This window comes from Cariama cristata, unplaced genomic scaffold (assembly GCF_000690535.1).
Source record: "Cariama cristata isolate BGI_N322 unplaced genomic scaffold, ASM69053v1 scaffold12368, whole genome shotgun sequence".
NCBI classification, from domain to species: Eukaryota; Metazoa; Chordata; class Aves; order Cariamiformes; family Cariamidae; genus Cariama; species Cariama cristata.
This window is the reverse complement of record NW_009630718.1, coordinates 28721-50652: the sequence shown is the minus strand read 5'-3', so window position 1 is coordinate 50652 and position 21932 is coordinate 28721. Positions and strand designations below refer to the sequence as shown.

Genomic DNA, 21932 nt, shown 5'->3' with positions numbered 1-21932 from the left:
TGTTTGCCACACAGTGAATAAATTAGCATGTTTATAGTTCACAGGAAAACTTAGTGTTACTTAAAATTTTACCCTGGAGTTTTAAGGATTAAAAATTATGCAGGAAAGGGGTGGGAAAAGGAAGATACTCTGGTGTTTGAACATTTTTATAAATAAAATCTCTCTGTGTTTGTTTACAGCAAATACAGGAAGACTTGAATAAGCAGTTATTTGATAATCTAGTAAATTTTTTGAGGCGATCTCATTCGGAGTTCCAAGAGAAAACAACAGAATGGACTCATCGGATGAAGTATAGAGAAATCCCTACTGCAGCTCTTGTCTTAGGTAATTTTTAAAAGATATATTTTGCTGTATACATCTGCTTAAAACTGACACAGAGGTCAAAGAAAAATATACTGCTGACTTCCAGCAGTTGCTGTGAGCAATCAGCTTCAGAAATGTTAACAGAAGAGAATGAGCTGGGAGAAGAAAGCAGGATAAGACCTTCTTCCCCTTTGTCTGTATACTTAATATTCTAGTAAGTTAACAGCTTCCCTAACGATCTGTCTTAGGCAGTTGGTAGTGATTTGGGTTTTTTTCCCTGAGGCACTGGAGGTGCTTTGATTCTGTCCCTGTTTCTGCCAACAGTATGCTTGGAATTATAGTGGAATTACAATCATGGAATTACACAGTTTCTGTATTTGATACATGTTCTTGCAGTGCATCTTTACATGAGGGAAGGCAGTGTCAGTATCTTGGAAAAGGGGCAGAGGGTGAAGAAAATAGCTGAAGATCCTATTACAGAAGTTAGTGAAGTTCTGAAGTGGGTGGGGTTTTTTATCTCCCACCTCCCCACCTCCCTCTTTCTTTCAAATGGTTGTAACTGTAATCCTAAACCTGGTTTAAGGCAACCTGATTTCATTTTCAGTGGATCATTTGGGGGAACCTAAAATCAGGCCTGTGCTTTAAATTTACTATGTGAGTGCTAACAAAACCTGGAAGGTAGTCTTCTACTTTTGTAGGCAGTAGAAAGGGAGAAGCTCCTGCTCTGAATATTTCTGTGGAAGAAGCTGTAAATTGCCTTCTGGAGGGGCTTGTTCTTTTTTTTTGGTTGACTAAGGATGTTAACAAAGACAGTAGATATTGAGTACTTCATAGTAAATTCGGACTGTAGTTCATACTAACTGATAGTAATTTTCCTCTTTCCTCCTTACATAAGCCATGTGAAGATCCAAGTCTTAGGTGTATGCACTGTTCTTCTAGAGAAGGTGAATTTCATCTTCTTGTCAGCAGGCCTTAGATGACTGTTGATGGCTTCTGAGGGTATGAGTAGCAGGGAAGTTCAGAAAACCAATCCTGCTCCTTGCAGGTTTGCACCCTTGAGAAATACTTCTTTTCAAAAAGGCCAAAACAACAAAACTATACAAGGAGTCTTTGCAGTGATTCCCTGTTCCTTTTAATCAACTAGTATTAACATATATGTCTAATCTTGTGCTAGTTTTTCATCTTTCCTCGTAGATGATGCAATGCTTTTCATTCCTTCCTTGAATATTTGAGGTATCTTTTGGTTTTTGTCTGCTGTTCAGTTTATTATGCAATCATTGTGGTCACATATCAGGAAAAATGCCCTTAACATTTGTCTTTTTTTCTAGGTGTAAATGTTACAGATCATAACTTGACTTTTAGAAGTCTCTCAGAAGTCCTTCAGAATAATGTTACTCCTTATGTAGCCTTGCTGGAAGCCAAAGATTGCCCAGGTAAATACTGCAATAGCTTTGCTTCTTCTGAATAAGCTATCAATTTACTAGAAATTCTAGCTTTTGTCCCAAAATGTAAGAATAATGGAATGGAGGGATCTTGAAGGCTTTCTAAAGATTTGCTCAATCCCATGCTAACATAGCAGTAATGCCTACTGTATTTTAAAAGGTATCCAGTTCTGTTTAAAACAACGAAGATTGAAACACTACTTAGTTGTAGTATAAGTGTCCAGAGCATGCTGCTTAGTGTATTGCATGTTGATATTGTAGGTTGGCTTTCCTCGTTTAATTGGACAATGTATGTATGCATTCCACTTACTAAATGCTTACCGTCGCATTATTACAGAGAGAGAATGAGTAGAATAAAATTTTGTCCTGCTATCTTTGCTCCTTTTTTAATTTTTAAGTAAAAAGATGAAAATCACGTATGGCAGCATCCCCAGATCTGTTCATTGGCTGCATTATTTATTTTTAGGTCACTATAATGGCATGTGGCTGGAGTTCAGGAAAGGTGCAGGGCCAACATCTTAACCTGAATTGTTGCTATCTCAGCAAATTAATAGGACAATTTTTATGGCATTAACAACATGTGTATCATGAATACTGTCAAGCTTTCTGGAGCATGAGATACGCATTCTGGAGAGAGAAGGAGAATAATTAGAAAACTGAAAAATAACTGGTGATAATTTGGGGTAATTTTTTAGAGTATGAGTTAGAGAAGTGTTACTGAATAACCAAATGTCTTTACTGTGTGTCTGAATGCTTTGTGAAGGCATAAAAAATCTAATGCAGAAGCTGATGGGGCAGCTGATGAACTGCTGTATAGATGTGGACTCATTGGAAGACGAGGACTATGTGCAGGTTTCCCAGAATAGAATACGTTGTTCAATGACTTCTCTTGTCAACTGGTATGACAATGTAACAAAGGTAGGATTATTTTTTTTGATATCACCAGTTTATAAAAATTTCTGACCTTTAGAAGCTTTTAAAAAAGAAATTGAATCTCAGATTTCTATGCAGTAGTGAAAAAATGCCAAAGGTTAGCCTTTAATTTAATACTAAGAAATAACTGAGATTGAGGTGATTTGAATATAAATCTGTAACATATATAACAAATGTGGAGTTAGTTTCTGATGAGATATGAACATCAGAATTCTGAAAAACAAGCAAAAAGTACTATTTTATCATTTGTTTAATTGGGAACTGGAAGTTTAAAATGCAGTATCAACTTCATCCCAGATGCTTTTCTCCAAGAGTGCTGAGATGTTTTGTTTATTAAAATAAAACTTTAAGAAAGAACAGCCATCCAGGGGAAAGGCACCATATTAGTGCTAATGTGCTGTTATGTCATCTGCAGCCCACGCTACTTTGGCAAGCAGTGAGAAAACTTTCAAGATGTTTTTGTATCTTTGTATTTAATAAAGCTAATGAAGTTTTAAGTTTTGTTTCTGTCATGAATAAAAGAACTAATTTTATGATGACTTCATCAGAGCAGTGTATCAAAAGCTCAGTGAGTACACGCTCTTTTTATTACTGGGTGAAGATACAGGAAATGGACAATGTTTGTGTACACAACTCAAATCATCTCCCTCAATCCCAACAGAATTTCACCAGTTCTGTCCCACAGAGCTATTCTTGTCTTTGTTGGAATGTGGGATTTTAAAATTTGTTTATTCTTTGTACTTCATGCTGTGCCAAACGGAAGGAAGAAAAATTGCAATTCTAGATGTTAATAATAAATACAACTGTACAAAAGTCAGTCATGTCACTTTGGAGCATTATAATATTGTCGATGTGATTCAGTCTTTTTATTTTACTGTCTTCTGTATATTAATGCATGACAAATGCCTTTAAAGAAAACAGATTCTGAAACTCCGAGAAAAAAAAGAACTTCCTCTCCTAGACACTGGCAATCTCCTCCAGTTGTAGTTATATTCAAAGACATGGAAAGTTTCACCACAAAAGTACTACAAGACTTCATAGTCATCAGCAGGTAACGTGACCTGAAGTTTAGTTCTTCCACTCCTTCACCCATTTTCTGTTTGCAGATGTTTTGAAGTGTAACAATGAGGCCAGTGAAGAGTTGGAATCAAATATTGATGCTGCTTCTTTGCAGCAGTAATTGAGCAAAAACCTATTTGCTAGGTTTTGGGGATAAATTATGCTAAAGCTAACTTGGGACTCTGAACCAGGGTGCTTAAGGGCTGGCTTGAGATACTGGGTGGCTAATTTATTTCTTTACATAAGAGGATTTATTGGTACTAGCTGTTAAAGAATTTGTGATTGTGAAACCAGTTGTTTAAGATGCCTAGCTCTTTCTTCTGTAGACATTTAAAATTGTTTTCAGAGTATATTTTTTGTATGACTACAGATGTAATGCTGCTTAAAGGTCACTAGCTTACTAATAGGAGTATATAAAACTTACCCAGAGAATTTCTCAGTATTGGCTGGGATCTGTGATGAGTAGCTGACTACTTCAGGTGCTCCTGTGCTTCTGTCCTTCCTTAACCTGTCTTCCTTAGTATCACCTCATGCATTCTAGTCAAAAACCCGTGCTGTTTTCCAAAAAGAGGATCTTACACTTAGCCCCCAGGTTGAAACTACAGTTGCAGAGCAGAATTGAGGCTGCAGTTGTGCAATTAATTCAGCTGCAGCGCGCACACTTGACATTCCCTCTAAACAAGGCTAGGCAATTTCACTTGCTGAGACACTCACAATAAAAATATTTTTCTACTTCAGGTCTGGCAGATGGGTTCTCTGGGGAACATTTCAAGAAGTAAAGACAGAAATGCACAATTATCTGGAAATAATTAGGCTGTAAGGCATGGGAAAATGAGGTTTTAATTGTTTTTTAAGTGCTGTGTTTTATTTTGCTTTTTGTGGCAAGGATAAATACCTAATTATGAGCATGTGGAATGTAGATGAAGTGCAGTTCAAGTCTGTTAGTCTACTATTTGCAAATACACTTTTTTAATAGACTGTGTGTCCCTTCAGGAAAAAGGTTTAGAGCATTCAAATGATTTTATAACTAAAGATTGTCTTGATTGAAGTAAAGTAGAAGATGGGTAAAATAGAAGCTGAGCAGAGTTGCATAATACTTTGGAAAAGGTCTTTGGGATAACTGTAGAGATTTGGTTTATTCTCACCATTTCAGTCTTAAACATGTTTAATAATAAGAACTAAGTGGGTAAATGTGAGAGGTTCTTCTGATTTGTTAATCACCAGATTTCGTTTCTGTCTGATATTCTTTTGGGTTATCAACAGTAGACAGTAATAGATGAAGTTTATTGTTTTTATGTTTAAGTCTCTAGCAATGACTTCTGAGGAGTTGGACACATGAAATAATTGTGGGATAACAATTAAACCGCCAAGGTCAAAAAGTTACTGTGATGGAAACAGAGGAAAGGAATAAATTGTCAATTTTAACCTAGACGATATTTAAGATAGCAGAATTCATATCTCCTTGAAACTAATAGAAAAAGGAAAATTATGATGAAATAATACTGAAACACTGTATTTTGTATAATTTGTATGCTGTTCACAAGGAATACAGCATTCAGTCCTGGTTATCAGTTCTCAAAACAAGATACTAAAAAATTATCTGAAGAGGAAGATTCAATCTGGAGAAGTTGGAAATCTTTTTAAGTATAATGGGAACATAGAACATTAGAGGGGTGTCATATTTATTTTAAATTTATTAAATGGTGTAAAATTTGTAAATTTTCTTGAGACCGTTAGAGAAAAAAAAAGAAGAGACATTAAACAGCTATTTCTCTCTAACTGACAAGATGCTTTTTATGCCACTTCCTGAAATTTGAATCCTAAAATATAATTTAATTTGCTTTTCTACTTTAGGGCTTTAAATAGCTTTCTTGCTTTTTTCCTTTTACTCCACATGAAAACTCTTTTGGTTTACTGGCAGCAAACCTTTGATTTTACCCCTTTCTGCATCTAAGCTCAGTGCTGTAGTAGGAACATAATGCATTTGTTTCATGATTTTTCTATAATGTAACTATTATGTTTTTTTTTCTTCCTTCCCCCATGATCTAGTCAGCATATCCGTGAATTACCTCTAGTACTGATTTTTGGAATTGCTACATCTCCAATGATTATCCACAGCTTGCTTCCTCACTCTGTTTCCTCTCTGCTGTGCATAGAGCTTTTCCAGTCCCTTTCCTGTAAGGAGCACCTGTCTACTATAATTGACAAGGTAATTCCATTTCTAAATAGGAGGAGTGTGTGCGTATTCAAGCACAGCGTACATGTGTGGCCTTTAAAAGTAGATTTGCCTGAAGCTTTTGAAATGGAATCTGTTCCTGAGAGCTGTGAATTTTGAATATTTCTACTCATAGCTGCAGAGTAGCTTAATACCGAAAGCTTCCTCCTCACATGGAGACAGGCTCACTCACCTGCTTTCATCTTTCATTTGCACTGACATCTGTGCATACATACTTGGGCAATTACACTTTGACATTCCCACCTCTTCATTAAAGTACTGCTTTGATTTCAGTTTTGCTTTATTCCAGAAGAAGATAGCTTTAAACACAGAAAATTACAGTTCACCCTGAATTCTACTGCCTGTCAAAAATTAGCAGAGTTATTCAAATGGTCAAGCCATATAGACGCTGTGCCTGTGTAATTCTGGGTACACCGCTTTGTGCAGGATTTCCAAAATCGCTGTTAGGCATGCTGAAAGTAGTGGTATCATCCCTGGTTGTTACAGCAATCTCTGTTCTGTTTGTAATTTTAAAAATAAATACAAAAATAGTATTAAGCAAAATGAACTTCAAACGTTTGTATTAGTAAGAGGTACTTACAAAAATGTGGTGAAATAAACTGAAAATCAATCTTTGCATGGATATTTTAGTAGAAATATTATTTTTACAAGTTGGCAGTGTATTTAGTATCTTGTTTAGTTGAATGCTAAGACATACTGAGTTGTATCAAATTGTATATGGAAATTTTGCTGAGTTGAATTCAGGAAAGAATTTCTGCTATGGCTACTTTTCCTTTTTGTCTCCCTTAGCTTATTCTGACAGCCCAATTTCCCTTTAAACTGGGTGAGAAAGTTCTGCAGGTTCTCATCAACATATTCTTGTACCATGATTTTTCTGTCCAGAATTTTATCAAAGGATTTCAGGTAGGCAATGGTAACAAGAACTCAAATTATAGTTGTAAAAACAAAGGGTAATTACTAGACACTGAAAGATTTCTTAAGTCCTAATTTTGCTGTAACTGAACGGATGAAAAAATGTCCTTTGGAAACAGTTTGGATCCGTGAACAGGTGAGTGTTTTAAAGTTAAAACCTTAACTGCTAAGGTTTTAAGGGAAAACTTGTAGGACAGGTATGAAGAAGCATATAAAAACTTACTCTGCCACAAAACCCCTAAATTTAAAGGTTACATTTAAAGGGTAACCTGCCTTAGTGGGTAGAAAGACCTATATTTTGCTATAGATTAACTTGTAGCTTCTGACACCCCTGGGCAGAACTCTCCAGCTCTGATCCTCTGGACCAGGTCCTTGGACTCTGGTTTGTCATGGTGCGAGCAGGCTACAGCAGTGTCTCTTCCCAGCTTGAACTCTCCTGGCACAGTTTCTGGATGCACACTTCTTACCTTTTCAGAGAAATAGGAGCTGTAGGGTCACTTCCTTTGTGCCTCAGAGTAGCTGGTGCTTGTGCTCCAAGCAGCTGTGCAGCAATGTGGGAATTACATTTACCCTCTCAGGAGACAAAGTGGAAGACTTCAAGGTTTCCTAAAATAGTCTATACAGAGCATGATAATTATATTTTTATTGGCTTCTATAGATCTTCACATCTAGATCCATTTCTGTGTCCAAGTCTCCTTGTAGCTTTTGTGGATTGCAGACAAGAGTTCTCTGAAGAATTTGTAGTACCTGTAATCTGTTCTAATGCAGGATTGTGAAATTGTTTTTTTCTTGCGTGGTTCCATGCATGAACTTGTTAGTAAAACATGCCCTTTTAGTGTCGTATACCTTTAGAGTGTCTCAGATTCTTTGGTATCTAAGGCTCAATGATTACACATGGCCAGGAGAAATATCCTGGCTGTAGCATCTCTTCCTGCAGACAGACCTGTGCGGGCTTTCATAGGTTTCAACTCCTCTTATTTGAAAGAGTCACCAGGATTTAATGATTCCATATTGGCCTGATACGAAAATACAAGTCCTAGCACTGATGGGAGTATGGCTGTGTCCTTGTGCATTAAAAGTATTCAAGGATGAAACAATTTCAGGTCAGATTTCCCAAGTGATAGATAAAAGGGTTCACCATCATCTCATTATGTCTAGGAGCAACCTTAACTTTTCTGACAGGAAGTTTCTTTCCTCTTTGACAGTTTTTATGTTTTCAAAGTTTTTAATGAGGTAGTCTTTTGGGTTTCTTTTGTTTTTAAGAATAGATACGATGAGTATATGCTACTATTCTGCAAGGCCCTGATGCTACAAACATTTAGTGCAGCTGAAATCAGTGATAAAGCGCGTTAGTACGTATGCATAGTAAGAGCTTAGCAGTGTATTTTCATGTACATGAAACAAATTGAAATTAGGACATAAAATAAGATTGCTTGTGTACAGTAGTTGCTTTTCATATCTTTAAATATAATCTTTGGTATTTGTGAGCATTGGAGCTGAATATGTAAACCAAAGAATGTAGTAATTCACATAAGTGAATAGAAAATATTTGACAAGCTATAGTTATCATTATGTAAGGAGGGGGGAATATGAGGTACTGAAAATGAATAGCACATCAGCAAAAAAAGTGATTATGTGACTGTATTTAAAACTGAATAATCAGTGTCCTGTAGTGACTTATGGAATATCTATGAACTGTAATGAATGTATTTTTTTTTTAAAGGAGTACCATTGCAATATATGCACTGTAGTAATAAGAAAGCATTAAAAGGTAGATATAGCAGGGAGGATGAATTTTATTAACATCACTGGTTCTTACTTTGTTTTTCAGCTCTGTATTGTGGAGCACTTTTATTCCCAGCCTCTTAGTGTACTGTGTTGCCAACTGGTAGATGCTAAGAAGAGAGTAAATTCTTTATCACACGATCAGTGTGAAAACATTCGAAGACTGCCCTCTTTTAGAAGGTAAAAGGGGAAATAAATTTTTGGACAATCTTGACGTTTAGTCAACTTTAAAAAAGATGAATCTGTAAATGTAGTTCTGTGAAAAGTGTAGATCACTTGTGTGTATATTTCTATAGCAAAGGAAAATTGATCAAAAGGAGGACAGTTCTAAATTTCAGGAAGCCTTAATCTTCTGGTCTAGAGACTACAGCTGCTGTGATGTGTAATCACTTGAACTTCTGTTTTCCTCCTGTACTTAATACAGAAACAAGCTATTATGACAAATAACCATAAATCACTTTTGAATTTGTTAAGCTGACTTGGACCATAATCTCTAGACTTTTGGAGTAGCCTTTCAACTTGCTGGATTTGACCATTCCTTTTCGAATCTTTCCAAAGAAATCCTTATAGCAGCATAAACTTTTTGAATTTTTTAACCTTATAATCTTTAATCATACTTTATGTTATAATTTTTACATTCTTGTTTTTTCTTGCCATCAGGTATGTGGAAAGTCAAATATCAGAGAAACAGATTGCACTGCTGACGGCAGACAGCTTCTTAAAGGTAAAATTTTAAGAATGTCTTTAGAGAGCAAAAATAACTTTCCGAATTTATTAGTTTGTGGACCATAATAAAATACAAGACCAAGATGTATTGTTCTGTATAACATTTTTCATACAGTACATAGTGTGCTTCATGTCCAGTAGTGGAGAGTTAGGATCGACAGGTCAAAATTCTGAATCTCTAGGGTTGCAAGGTATACCTTTATACAAAGCTGCACAACTTTTCTTACATCAACTCTTACCTATGTCTAGAAATATAACTGCTTAAAAAGAAGGTTACAAGGTTTATTTATGGCCTGGTCTTTTAATGCTTACTCAGCCTTTCTTGGAAAGTCAGTGAAGTGTTTGAAGAATGAGTAAGTAATCTTGGAGGTCATTTTGTAAGCTCTTAATCCTCCATACCCTCTCTGTAGTTTCTGATGGAACTCAGTAGGGTAGTCTGGGTCCCAGGGCACACATTCACACTAAATGTTGTACAGGATTAAAACTTCAGTTTATGTTACATGTTTATTTGAAGGTTTGTCGAGTGATTAAAGTCAGGCTACTACTGTTGTGAGACCTTTAGGAATTCACCAGCAAAGATCTGTTGGTTATTTTCACCAGCTGAACCACTCCCAGTAGAAGCATTGCTCAGGGTAAAGCAATGCTAACTGTTCATCTCCTAACTCTTCATCTCGAGGATAGCTAACCTGTCAGGCAAATGGTACTACTAGAGAGAAAGTGATTAATTTATCCTAGCAGAGCTTCCTGGTCTGTAAGGACTTTTGAAGTGTGAAGAGCAACGGTAATGGCTGGAAGAGAGGTTGGTAGCAGGCAAGTTTGCAAGTGCGGTGCAATTGTAATAGTCAAGGTGAGACATGATCTAGACATGATTTTGTGATCCATAGTCTTCAGTGGCAAAAATAGCTTAAGCTACTGCTGTTCCTCTGCTGTCTGTTCACACCTCAGCAGGTGTGCCAGCACAACTGCTTGTGTGGCTGTGCAATGAATGTAATCAGAGAAACAATCCAATTAAAATAACCAGACCAAAAAAAAGACAAGACGTGAGAATTTTTTTGCTGGGTTATTTCTGCAGAATGATTTCCCCAATGAAGTTCACTCTGCAGTTGCATAAATGCTTCTGTTTGAAACAACAGGAGGAGGGAAGGAGTGGGAATGAGCAGCTGAGACTATTTCTTTGTTTAAAGTTCAAGGACTGTGTAGTGGGCTGCTACTTTGAAAATCGAATACTCATCAGCTTAAACTTTGTGTTTTAAACTATATATGTTTAATAATACACCCCTTATTTCACAAGCCTTCCCCTGTAAGTTTGGGAAAGAAGATGGAATTCTTGTGCTTATGTGCATACGGTGCTTCTGACAAACTTTAATTGAGGACGCTTGTTCTAATCTCTCAATAGGCGTAGGACTACTGTCGCATTCCCAAACTGGCAGTATAGTCTGCTTGGGTAGAAAAGGCCCTACTTGCTGCATTAATGAGGTGCTGTTTATTCTGTGTGTCGTACTAATCTACAATATCATTCTGAACTTTGCAAACACTTTCAAAGTTGAAAGTGTTTGCGACGGGACTACTTCATATAAATGTGCCGTTCATGTTCAGGACCAGGTAAACTTGCTGTTCAAGCTTAGCACCTAAACCTGCAATACCCTTTGTCAGCTGCAATTTATATTCCATGTGTAACTACTGTTTTTTAATAACTATGGGAAGAGTTCCACCTATTTAGAATAATCAGTTTTAAAAGCAATTTTACATCCTAATTACTAACAGCTCTGTCTGAAAGTTTTCATGGCAAATTTAATTTGAAATTATGTAAATGTGGTGATCTGTATTTATGGAAATAACATTGCATAGCATAATGTTTTCAAACTCTTCTAAAACAGAATATGCCATTTCACTCCATTATTTGGCCAATACATAGTCCTACTGCATTGTTGTTTATGTATATTAACTACATCAGTCTTGAGCTGGGAAACAAGATGAGGGAAATACAAATGCTATAATTCTCTGGGTTTAGGGGAATAAGATCGATGTAGCAGCATTAAAGAGAACTTGTTTTCTTCTCTTGGGTTTTTTTGAGGTGGGGATAATTATTTTTTTTTTTAACTATCCTGCTTAGAATTAAAATACAAACTTGTGTCTGCCCTAAGGTTTTGGAAGTCATTTAAACAATGGTTATATCAATGACCCTTAAATTTTAATACATAAAGTGTCTATCGGGAGAAATGTCTTTCATGTTTTTAATCATCTCGAACTTTTTTAACATCAGGAAGCTCTCTGCAGCACTGGGTCTTTGTTACTTTCAGTCTTTGCAGTATGATACTTATCTTTCCACATGTCGGTACTTCCTTATAGTGCCTGCAGATAAGGTTTTGCCTTTTTTTGAAAAAAAATCTTTTGTACCCTTTGTTTCAGTTTAACTTTGGAGAACTTGAGTGGCTTATTTTTCTCTTTCCATTTGGAATAGTTTGCTCAGAGTTGAGCAAAATGGCAATAAAATATGTAGAGAATCCTGTGGTTTTTTTCTTCTATATCTTTGACTGAAGACAGGCGAGAGAAGATCTTCTGATTCATAAACTTAAATGTAATGAGCCCAAAGTACTTTAATACAGCTACCAGAAGTTTTGGGTGCGGTTTTTCACAACTGTTACATATGCTTCCAAGGGAGGCCAGTGATAATGAGATGCCATCCAGTAAATTCAGTAGCAGCAGTTAGTAGTTTCTTTTTCCTAATACATGATATTTTTTTTTCCTGCAGTTCTCAATCTATGAATAAACAGAAGTCAAATTAAGAGCGCATAGGAGCAGCAACTGCATATTTCTTTGTTTTCTGTGAACTGGTCTTTTTATGTATACCTAGCTAATAAAAACAGCAGCCACTCACAATAGAAGAAATTAATTTTTAAATGCATTTGTAATATAAAAATGCAAATGATAAGGATTTGAGTAAAAGTAGCTATATAATTTCTCATTGCCTATTAAAGGCACAATATAGTCTCATTTTTGTGAGATGCCATGCCCAATCTAAAGGCTATAGTTGAAAATGGTAAAATAATAATGCTGACCAATAACAAGTCTCCACTGAGATGGAGGAAGAAAGTGAAGTTAACAATATGCAATGTGATTGCAGTGAACTGTTGAAATACAGCTTTTTTGCGTAGTGGTCTTAATTTAACACTGGTGATTTAAATCATAGCACACCACAATGTCAAAACTTCAGAGTCATTTTAAGTACTTTATGAGAGTTTTAAATAAATAGATGTCAGAATGACTTACAAAACAATTATTCTGTCACTGTAGGAAACAATACAGAAGTTGCTGGAGGACTTGTATGTTTACCATGAAAATTATCTTTCAGTTCTGAGATGTCTTCATGTTTTCACATCTTCTCTTCCAAAGTATCCTTTGGGCAAGCAGGTAATGTACTGTTAATTCCATTTTAGTGAAACATGTTGGTGTGTTTTTGTTTGTTTCAAAGTATGACATCTGAATAAATATTTATTCTTTCTCTTTGTTTACTATTTTGCTACTTTGCCCCCTGCTTCTTACAATGGAGACAGATGCTTTCTGCTATGGGCAGAGGGCAAGAGCATGTGGTTTCTTTAGTGGCATGGATGATACTTTTCCAGTCAACAGGGAGGAGTTTCCAGGAGGAGGCAGATGCACAGATCAGCAAAAGTATCCACACATTGATTTTCCCACATTTGGGATTATCTGTATGCATTGCAGATGATGTATACTCTTCTACCACCTATTAGCTTGCTAGTCAAATTCAGACGAAGAGAGAGTTTTAGCAACCTTCTGTACAGAGTAAGATGATAGTAAGGGAACAGTGATAACGGCTCTTAATAGCCATAATGCTCTAATGTTATTAAATCCACATTCTCATGCTAAGCAATTTCTTCTTCCACTAGAAGAGCAATATATTCTGTGGATGTACACTTGTCTGTCGGTTCTCAGTGTATTCCATGCTATTGTTAGAATCTGTCCCTAACTGCAAAATCAGCATGAACCGTCCCAGTATTTGAGAATAAAAAGATGTTTTAGCTGGGGCGTTTGATTGGAGTTCCTCTCTGTTCTCTGCAGTTACCTTTATCTGAATATTAGTTGTTTGAAACCTACTGTAGAGCAACACTGGCTCCAGCCACACTAGGAGCTTAGTTCTGTAAGATACTAAATGCTGTCATTTCTTTTGCAGTCATTCTGCATCTCTGAAAACAAGGTCCAGAGGAATTACGTATTACTTTGAAAAGCTTGTTGTAAGAGTTCCGCATTACTTTGTTTGTAAAACACTTTATCCTTTCTTCACCTCCTGCATAACAGATCAGGGAGCTGCATTGTGCGTGTTTGGAAAACCGAGTGTGGGAGACAGAGGAGTATGAGTCATCTCTTCAGCTAGCAAGGTGATTTCCCCCCCCCCCCTTTTTGTTTTAATACCACTGTACACATGGAGAATATCAGTCGTCAGTTATTCTAGAACTTAAAAGCTGAGAATATTACCTGTTCGCAGCTAGTTGTGGGATTGTTTGCAAGTATAATTGACTGCTGTTGTCATTTTGTCTTTGCCGTTTTCCATGAAACTCAACTAGGTTCTAATATCTATTATGCCCTGAGTAATTATGCTGAAACCACTGAGATTACTGTGTGTGAATGAGAATATCAGTTGGTTTTTGTCTTTTAAAGTATGATTGTATTAGATATTATCAACCAAATTATTAGTTTCAGTTGGCCTAAATTTTAATCTGTTGTGAAAATTAGAATCTGTTCCAAATGAGTAGCTGAGACCTTTCTTATTTTTTTATTTTACTGCTTTCCCCCTGCCTCCTTTGTCTAACAGTTTGTACGGGTACTGAGTACATTTTTTGTTATTCAGCTTAGGACTTTAGGAGAGCCTACACTTGTGTTGTCTGTCAGTGTTTAAAATGGGAAAGTAATCTAAGCCACTTTTCTTAATAGAAAACCCTTCAATTGCAATGTTGCAGCTATAGACTTTGAAAAGTGCCTTATCCTGGCAAGTGGCTGTTTCCTGATAGCTGCATTTGTTCAAATAGTACATCGGTTCTGTTGCAGGAGGAGCTGATGCAACAACGTTACCATAACCACCTCCTCAAGAGCCTCAGAGCTTGTGAGGTTTGATGTGTCTGACAGTAAAATTGTGTAGAAAAACCATGTCAGTGGTGGATGGAGGATAACTTTCTGGGCTCATATACACAAGGAAACATACCCTTCAAACTGTACCTTTGCCGTACTGAGTGGTTCTTGTGTATTGTCACTGTCCTATGTTTTTTACCCTCATCCTTTTGAAAGGTTTACATCCTTGATTTGTCATTTCTACAGTCTTTCCTTCTTAATCCTTCTCTGACTCTCCTGAATCTTGACAGTACTCAATCACCTATCAGTCCTTGCCCACAAATGCATCATTTTGCTTTCCTGTACTGTCTGTAATCTCTAATAATTCTTGGCCATTTTTTCCTCTCCTTTTTCTCCTCCTATGTTTAATTTGTTTTCTTCCACTCTGAATTCATTCATCTGCCTCTTCTCTTATCTGAAAGTTGTTGCTGCCATCAGGTTCTGGCTTGCTCCCCCTTTATTCTTACCTGGTCTCCTCCCTCCTGTTTTTCCTCTGGTCCTGGCTCCCACTGTGGGAGCTTCTGATAAACACAGTGATCACAGTCATTCCTTTCATAGATAATGACTCTTTTTTTTAAATCCAGGAATTCTGTCATTTTTCTAACAAAACTCCGTTGACACAATTCCTTCAAATACTTGGGATTCTAGCTGTGATTATTATTTTTTCAGCTTTTAACTTCAACTCTCTCTTCCATTTTACACATTACCTCCTCGTCTCTCCTTTTTCTGCATAGAATATTTCTGCTATCTTTTAGAAAAAAATTTTATAATGTGATCTTTCCCCTTCTATTCACAATCTTCTTTTTTCCCCCTTTGCTCAGGTATGGAAGTTATTCACTGTTCCTTAATATCTCTGCCTTCCCAGGGACCACGTCACCCATTGATATCCTCGTGTTTGCCCTTTCCTGTCCCTTATTCTTCTTTTCAGTGTTTTTCTGGAGTCTATCTTTTTTCCTTGTATTTAGAAAGTAAAAAATAGAGAAGCTTTTGATCAGCTTATTTCCCAATTTCTAACAAAGTCCCTCTTTTGCCCTTCATGAACTGTGTTTGGATATGGGGTTTTCAGTTGTTGCGTTGAGTTCCTTTTGTGGTTGGTTGGTTCTCTGCTTCAGCCTTTCATTAACTGGCTTTTATCCCTTCTGCTAAAAGTGTTCTCCTCAAAGATGGTGTTTCAGTTGATCTAACTTTAGCAATCTAGACAATAGCTATTCTACTTTAATCTAGTTGTCTAGAGTCTAAAAAATACCATGGGGAGACAGGGAGAGTGCATAAGCTTTAGTTCACATTGGATTAATCCAAGCAGAGGAGCGGTAAGATTAAGAGATGTTGGAGAGTGTCTCACTTGATTGGTTATGGGGAGCTAACTGGCTGGGACATCTGGTCAAGCTTTCAGGTGACAAAACTTTGAGGACTGTCTGACTTGTTGTCTTTTGTCTAGATCCTGTGCTCTGGTTTTGTCGGCTAATCATTGATGCTATTCATCACATACTGCTTATCACAGTCCTGCCCTTCCGTGACTGTTACCATTTTGTTGTTGACCAATCTCTGTTACTTCTTCAGATGATTCCCTCACTTCAGCATTCAGAAGGAGTTTCTGTGGACTTCATTCTAACTTCCTTTCTTCTCTTTCATAACTTGTCTCTGAATAATCAGAGACAGATTTATTTACTGTCTTTGGGTGATCTGAGATCTTCGTTTCTGCTTTAAGCCTGTCTCCTAACGGAATTAAAATCTTAACCCCACTGTCTGATACCTGGCATACCTTGCAGTAATCTCAAGCCCAAAAGGTTGAAAAGGATCCTTTACTGTTTCCTCATATGTGATAACCATCCTCTTGCCTGGTCTTTGGGCCCTCTAATCCCATTGTTTCTGTAAATGAGTTTGTTTTTCTAGAACTTGCAGCTTCATTTTGAATAATATTATTGAAATAAATTTGTTCTTTCCCATTCACAGATCACCAAATCTGGTTATCCTCTCAGTCTTAGGTATTTAATTATTGCAGTGTTTTGTCTGGCCTGGAAGAAGGCTATCTGGTTTACTCATTATATTCTACAGGACAGTTTCAAAATGTTTTCTAGCCTTTTGTGTGGTCAAGGTCATCCTTTCTGTTGTTAACTCCTGATGCTTTTTTGTACAAAACAAGTGTATCTGAAGGCAACACCTGACTTGCAAAAATCCATAACCCTGAATCGGATAAACGAGTTTCAAGTTCTGGCTTTTACAAGCATTTAGCATCAAGTGCCAGTTAGGACCTAGAGCTCAAATTGCAATTGCATCTCCAGACATCCATAAATCTTCCCCAGCCTCTCCTAAATTCTTCCTCAAATCTCTCTTAGTCAATGTTTAGATAGATGATATGGAGACCCGCTGCCTTACACACGGATCACCATCATCTCATTCTTTTGTCATGCTCCCTTTTTCGTATAGCTGTGGTTTTCTGTGTCTTCTAAAATCCTTAAACTATTAGCACCTTTGTTTTGTATAAGACAAAGCAAAACCACAAGAATAGGCTGGGAAGGGCTCCTGGGAAGGGCGACTGTTACAGATGTGTGATTTCAGAACCAGAGTGTTTAGTGATGGGAACCTCTTGCACTGCGTGAAGAAAGTTACATGCATGTGTAATGCTACTGGCTTGATGCAATAACTGTAATTCTGGATTTCATTTATGGATATTTGCAAGGACTGGCTTTGATACCTTTTAAATGAAGATTCTGAGTCTGAGCAGTGCTTGATGACATTTATAGAATACCTTAATACATAATTAAAAGTAAGTAAATGCTAGGCTGGAGGTTGGGCTAGATGATCTTAAGAGGTCCATTCCAACCTAAATGATTCTGGGATTGTAGTGGTGGATAGGTTTATAGCAATTAAATACAGAAAACAGCAGTTCAGATTTTGTTCGAGAATCATTCTGAATCACAGAGAGTAATGGATTTTGTGGATCTGTGAATACATACTAATCTGATAATTTATTTTTTTTTACCATTTCTTTTACCATTCTTGGGAATGAGTTATGAACCATACCATACTTTTTAAAAAATACTTAAAATTTTTTAAATAATTCAAAAATTATAACTCTGTATCCAGCAAGTATTTTTAGATAGAGTATCAGAAAAGCTTTCATTGTCAGTTCTGCAGGAAAATGTAAAGGACATCTATCCAAGCTGACTTGTTTCTTTCTGTTAATGACAGCAAGGAAAAAAAAATTACTTCACTGCAAGACTGAATGCTTGAAATCTTGGAGGTTTTCTCTTTTTAAAAGGATTTTTTCAAATTAATTTTTAACTTTTTTTTTTCAACTAAGAACATTGAAAGCTGTTTCATCATTCTGTGTTTCAACTTCAGCCAACAATTGTGTCTTTTAGGATGTTGAATAAGTCTGATTTGGTAACCATGCTTCAACAATGTGTGGAAATTTTTGTGTCATCTTCTGGAAAGGAGTTTGATGAGACAGTAGAGAAGTTGAAGGAGTTCTTGACCCAGTTTCAGAAACTAGAAGGTGGGTGTGTACCATCATACATTCCATTGCAGATTATATGAAAGCTGTTTTATAATCTGACCAATGGGTATCATTTTCCCTGGTGATCTCCTGTCATTGTATCAAACTGTCAGATTTTTCAAGATTGTTCTTTTAAATACATGCACACAATAAGGAAATGTTTCTGTTCTTTATTGCTATGGGGTTCATGCTTTTTATAATACAGAGGAGTGATGCAAGATAAGAAATTGGACAGATCAGCAAACATTACTCACTATATCTGTCATACGTATATTTTGAGCATTTTACCAGATGTTGCAATCATTAAAAACATTTAACAAGTAAAAACAGATATTGAAAGATAAACAGGAGCCGACTTCCTTATGACAAGGTATTTAATCCAAATGTATATAAAGTTCTTTCACCTGCACATTCGGTTAAATTCATAGAAGAGCTAGGACACCAAGTGCCGGTTGTCAGGGCTCTGCTGACATGCTGTAACTTGTCAGGCCCATATGTTTGTTCATGGTAGAGGAGGTATTTGAAAGTTTAGTAAGGCAAATGAGTAGGAGCCTTCTGTCTTTCAGAGGCAGGTTAACAGAAACTGCCATATTCCTTCTGAAATAGGAATCTGACATATTCCAGCATCCCTCTGGAACAGGAATTTCATTGCTTCTCCTGAACTACAGAGAAGTGCTCCCCTGTGATTCCCTTTTGAAGATGAAGTGGTTATCATCTGGTCTGTTTTATGCACATTAAATTAAGTTCCTCATCAGTGTGGTTGCTAACCAGCATTTGGGCAATTAGGCAATAAGCCACCAAATGCAGTCTAATATTAATTAAAATAGTCACATAACGCTCTAGAGTTAACTGAGGCTTGTTTAGAAGAATTAGCTCTTGCCTGTACCATGTATTTTTTAATAGATGTAGTAATAGCAGGGCTGTGGTACAGGAAATAGGTGATCACTTTGAAAAAGCAAGCTGTGTATGTCACTGAAGATACTAGCACTGAAGAATCTGAACTATGATGGAAAACCTAAAGGTTCATCTAGTTTGGGAAAAAAGAATTGAAGCAAAAGGCTTTTAAGTAGTTGGATTTTTAACCTTGAGGGAATAAATAAAAAACAATAACTCTCTGAATTCAGGGAGATGCAGAACTATAAACAAAAAAAGGCAGTATTTTTTTTTTCACTTAGGGTTTGAAGATTTTTTTAAAGCAGAGAAGGTCTAATGAATTCATGAATGATCTTAGTTTGTTTTCAAAGCAGATTTATCCTATAATGAAAAAGTGAGAAAGGGAAGTTAAGGTAAACTTTACATTAATACGTTGCCGAGTTAGGTGACTTCTTCCTGTATGTTTCTGTGATTGTGTTGATCTTTAGTGGGAGTTTTCAGAAGTCTGCCAAAAATGTTATGTACCCAAATCTCCCACAGAGACCTTAGAGTGAAAGTATAGTCCAAATTTTTTTATAACAACAAAGTCCATCTTCCTGACTGCGTAATGAACTGGAAAAAATAAAAACATGAAGCTTGAGGAAACAAAATATCCTTATGTTCAGTCTATTTTGAGCTGAAGGATTTGATAAAAAATATCTCAAAATATGTCAGTGTAGGAGTGGAGAGAGGAAGTTCTCTGTTTTGAAGTCTTCAACACAAATACAGATGTCCACAGGGCACTGGAAAATACCTACTGACTCTATGTAGGTCACCAAAAAGCTTTTGTATCTCATGATTGTCACTGCTGATTGGAGCTTTACCTGTGATCTGTAGGTGGAATCTCCATCTTATTACTGTCTTCCTAAGTAAGGCAAGAAATGTAGTTACCTTTTGTTTTGATTTTGATTATCACTCATCCTGGCATTGATTGTGCTTTGGGAGTTTTTGCTGCTTTGTTTTTACCTAAAAATTACTAATTATTGGTGCAATTGATCAACAAACTACATGGCTACAAAACCAAAATTCTATTATAAATTGAGAATAAAACTGGACAATGAAATACCTTAGCATGCTTTGCTGCTCTGGTTGCAGTTTCTGAGTTAAGTAGGGAGAACTAATTTCTTACTCAGTGGTTTTTTTTTTGCACATGAGGAGAAAATAACGCAGCGTGTGGCTTTTTAAGCACTCCTAAAGCATCAGTGGTATCTGGTACTAATCTGTGCAACTTAAAAATGTTGAGAGTATGACCTAGGATGACATGAGCAGAATTCAAGTGATGTGCAAGGCTTTTGCTGGATCTCTGTTCAGGGCTGAATTGCTTCAGGTACTTAATTAACGTTGGTTAAGCTGCACTCCAGACTCCATTTTAATGATCTTTTACAAGGTGCAAGACTCAAAAGCTGCATGTGTTTGCGTCTATGTGAACAAGTAATAGTTCTCAGATTGCTTGGGTTAGGGGGTTTATATAGGTAGTCAGGAAAAGTTTACCCCACATATCAAACATTAGTTTTGTTCTAGTAGCAGAAGCTTTCCAAGAACGAGATGTGTCCGTATCGTCACAAAAGGAGCTCCAGAAGAAGACAGACCTTTATCATCTTCAGAAGGTTAGGCCTGCGTAGGCTTTACTGACTAGTTCCTTGACTGAATCTTTTAAGATATCATTGTCCATGGTTAATTCTTCCCAGCTTGCTGGAGCTCTGAGTAAAGGTTGTGTATAACTAACTCTTCTTAAAAATGAATTAATAAGTACCAACTATATATGTCAGGCCCAGCTGATGCATAGAAAATTATAGAAAATATCTGTCATAAACTAGGATTTTAAAATGCAAATTAGGGGTTTTCTTCTTATTTGACTTGTAAATTACACATTGTGCCTAACACATTTCTTTGAATTTCCCAAACTCCTACCAGTTTGAGAACTGAACACACTGGCCTAAATAAAAATAACTGCACGATCACATGTTCAAACATCATCAGTGAAGACATGCCAGCAAAAATTAATTATACATGTTAAACATATAGATTGTGTTCTCCAGAGAATAACTACCTCCCATGCAGTTTTATGCACCACTTTTTTTTAAAGACTTTGTTGGAGTTGAAGGAATCAAGGCGGTCTAAGAAACTGACAAAGTTTGAAATGCTTCGTTTTGAAGTTGTTGACTATATAGACAGTCTTGTAAGGTGAGCTTTCCCATTTTATATTCCTGCATTAGTTTGCACCATAAGTTGCAACAGAAATTTTGCTAATATGTTAATCTTGTCAAAATGTGTCTTATTCCCTGCAGTATGAAGCACACTTTTTTCCTTCCTATTCTTTTTTTGATGAGGGCTCTAAAAATACTAAATTAAAAAAAATAAATTTCTTTTCCATAGATTAGTAGAAGTAATTGGCACATGAATTGACCCATTTATTTTGGCTACAGAAAAAAGTTGAGGGAGGACTGGGTATATGTGGCAAAATCAAGTCAAGATTTGCTGATCTTTGCTGATCTGTTCTACTTACGAAACTGTATAGATGTCAAGTGTGATATCCTATCTGTTTTGGGAGCTGTTTCAGTGAGCAAGGCATAGCAGATAGGGCTTTGGAGGCAGCTCTGCAGCAGAAAATGTGAAAGGCTTGGGGTGGGGGAAGAGATGAAGGCACTTGTTAATTATAGAGCCTTGCTGGGGGGGAGGCAGAGAAGCTAACAGAATTATGACTGTGCCAAGGAAACAGCTTCAAATATGAAGACAAAGATGAGCAGAGCCTCATCACGAGGTCTCAAGATGGATAAGCAAGATCTGTGGAGTAGAGTAACATGACTGGTGTTAGCATTTCAGCTGCTGCCCTTATTTTTTAATTTGTTAGTGGCCCAGCTGGAGTTCCAGACTAAATCCATTAGATGTAGAGTTGATAATAACTGACTTCCCTGCTTAAAAGTTGATTTCAGCGCTGTTCATCTTGGTTTTTTGGAGATTTGTCAGTATTGGTTGGGAAACGTGCATTCTTGTAGTCTCT

At 36.6% G+C, this 21932-nt stretch overlaps 1 protein-coding gene across 2 annotated transcripts in view; it reads left to right on the top strand.

The window, feature by feature from the left end:
* ORC3 (origin recognition complex, subunit 3) overlaps nucleotides 1-21932 on the top strand; it is a 36312-nt gene that overhangs the window by 7744 nt on the left and 6636 nt on the right. Inside the window, exons 4-16 of one of the 2 annotated variants that reach the window (XM_009705671.1) lie at nucleotides 180-324; nucleotides 1632-1736; nucleotides 2509-2663; nucleotides 3593-3729; nucleotides 5787-5946; nucleotides 6763-6876; nucleotides 8717-8850; nucleotides 9331-9394; nucleotides 12691-12807; nucleotides 13714-13793; nucleotides 17886-18019; nucleotides 20459-20538; nucleotides 21018-21115. In XM_009705671.1, coding sequence (XP_009703973.1) covers nucleotides 180-324; nucleotides 1632-1736; nucleotides 2509-2663; nucleotides 3593-3729; nucleotides 5787-5946; nucleotides 6763-6876; nucleotides 8717-8850; nucleotides 9331-9394; nucleotides 12691-12807; nucleotides 13714-13793; nucleotides 17886-18019; nucleotides 20459-20538; nucleotides 21018-21115 — 1523 coding nt within the window. Of the gene's footprint in view, nucleotides 1-179; nucleotides 325-1631; nucleotides 1737-2508; nucleotides 2664-3592; nucleotides 3730-5786; nucleotides 5947-6762; nucleotides 6877-8716; nucleotides 8851-9330; nucleotides 9395-12690; nucleotides 12808-13713; nucleotides 13794-17885; nucleotides 18020-20455; nucleotides 20539-21017; nucleotides 21116-21932 lie in introns of both variants that reach the window. The other variant, XM_009705670.1, reaches the window with a different exon arrangement.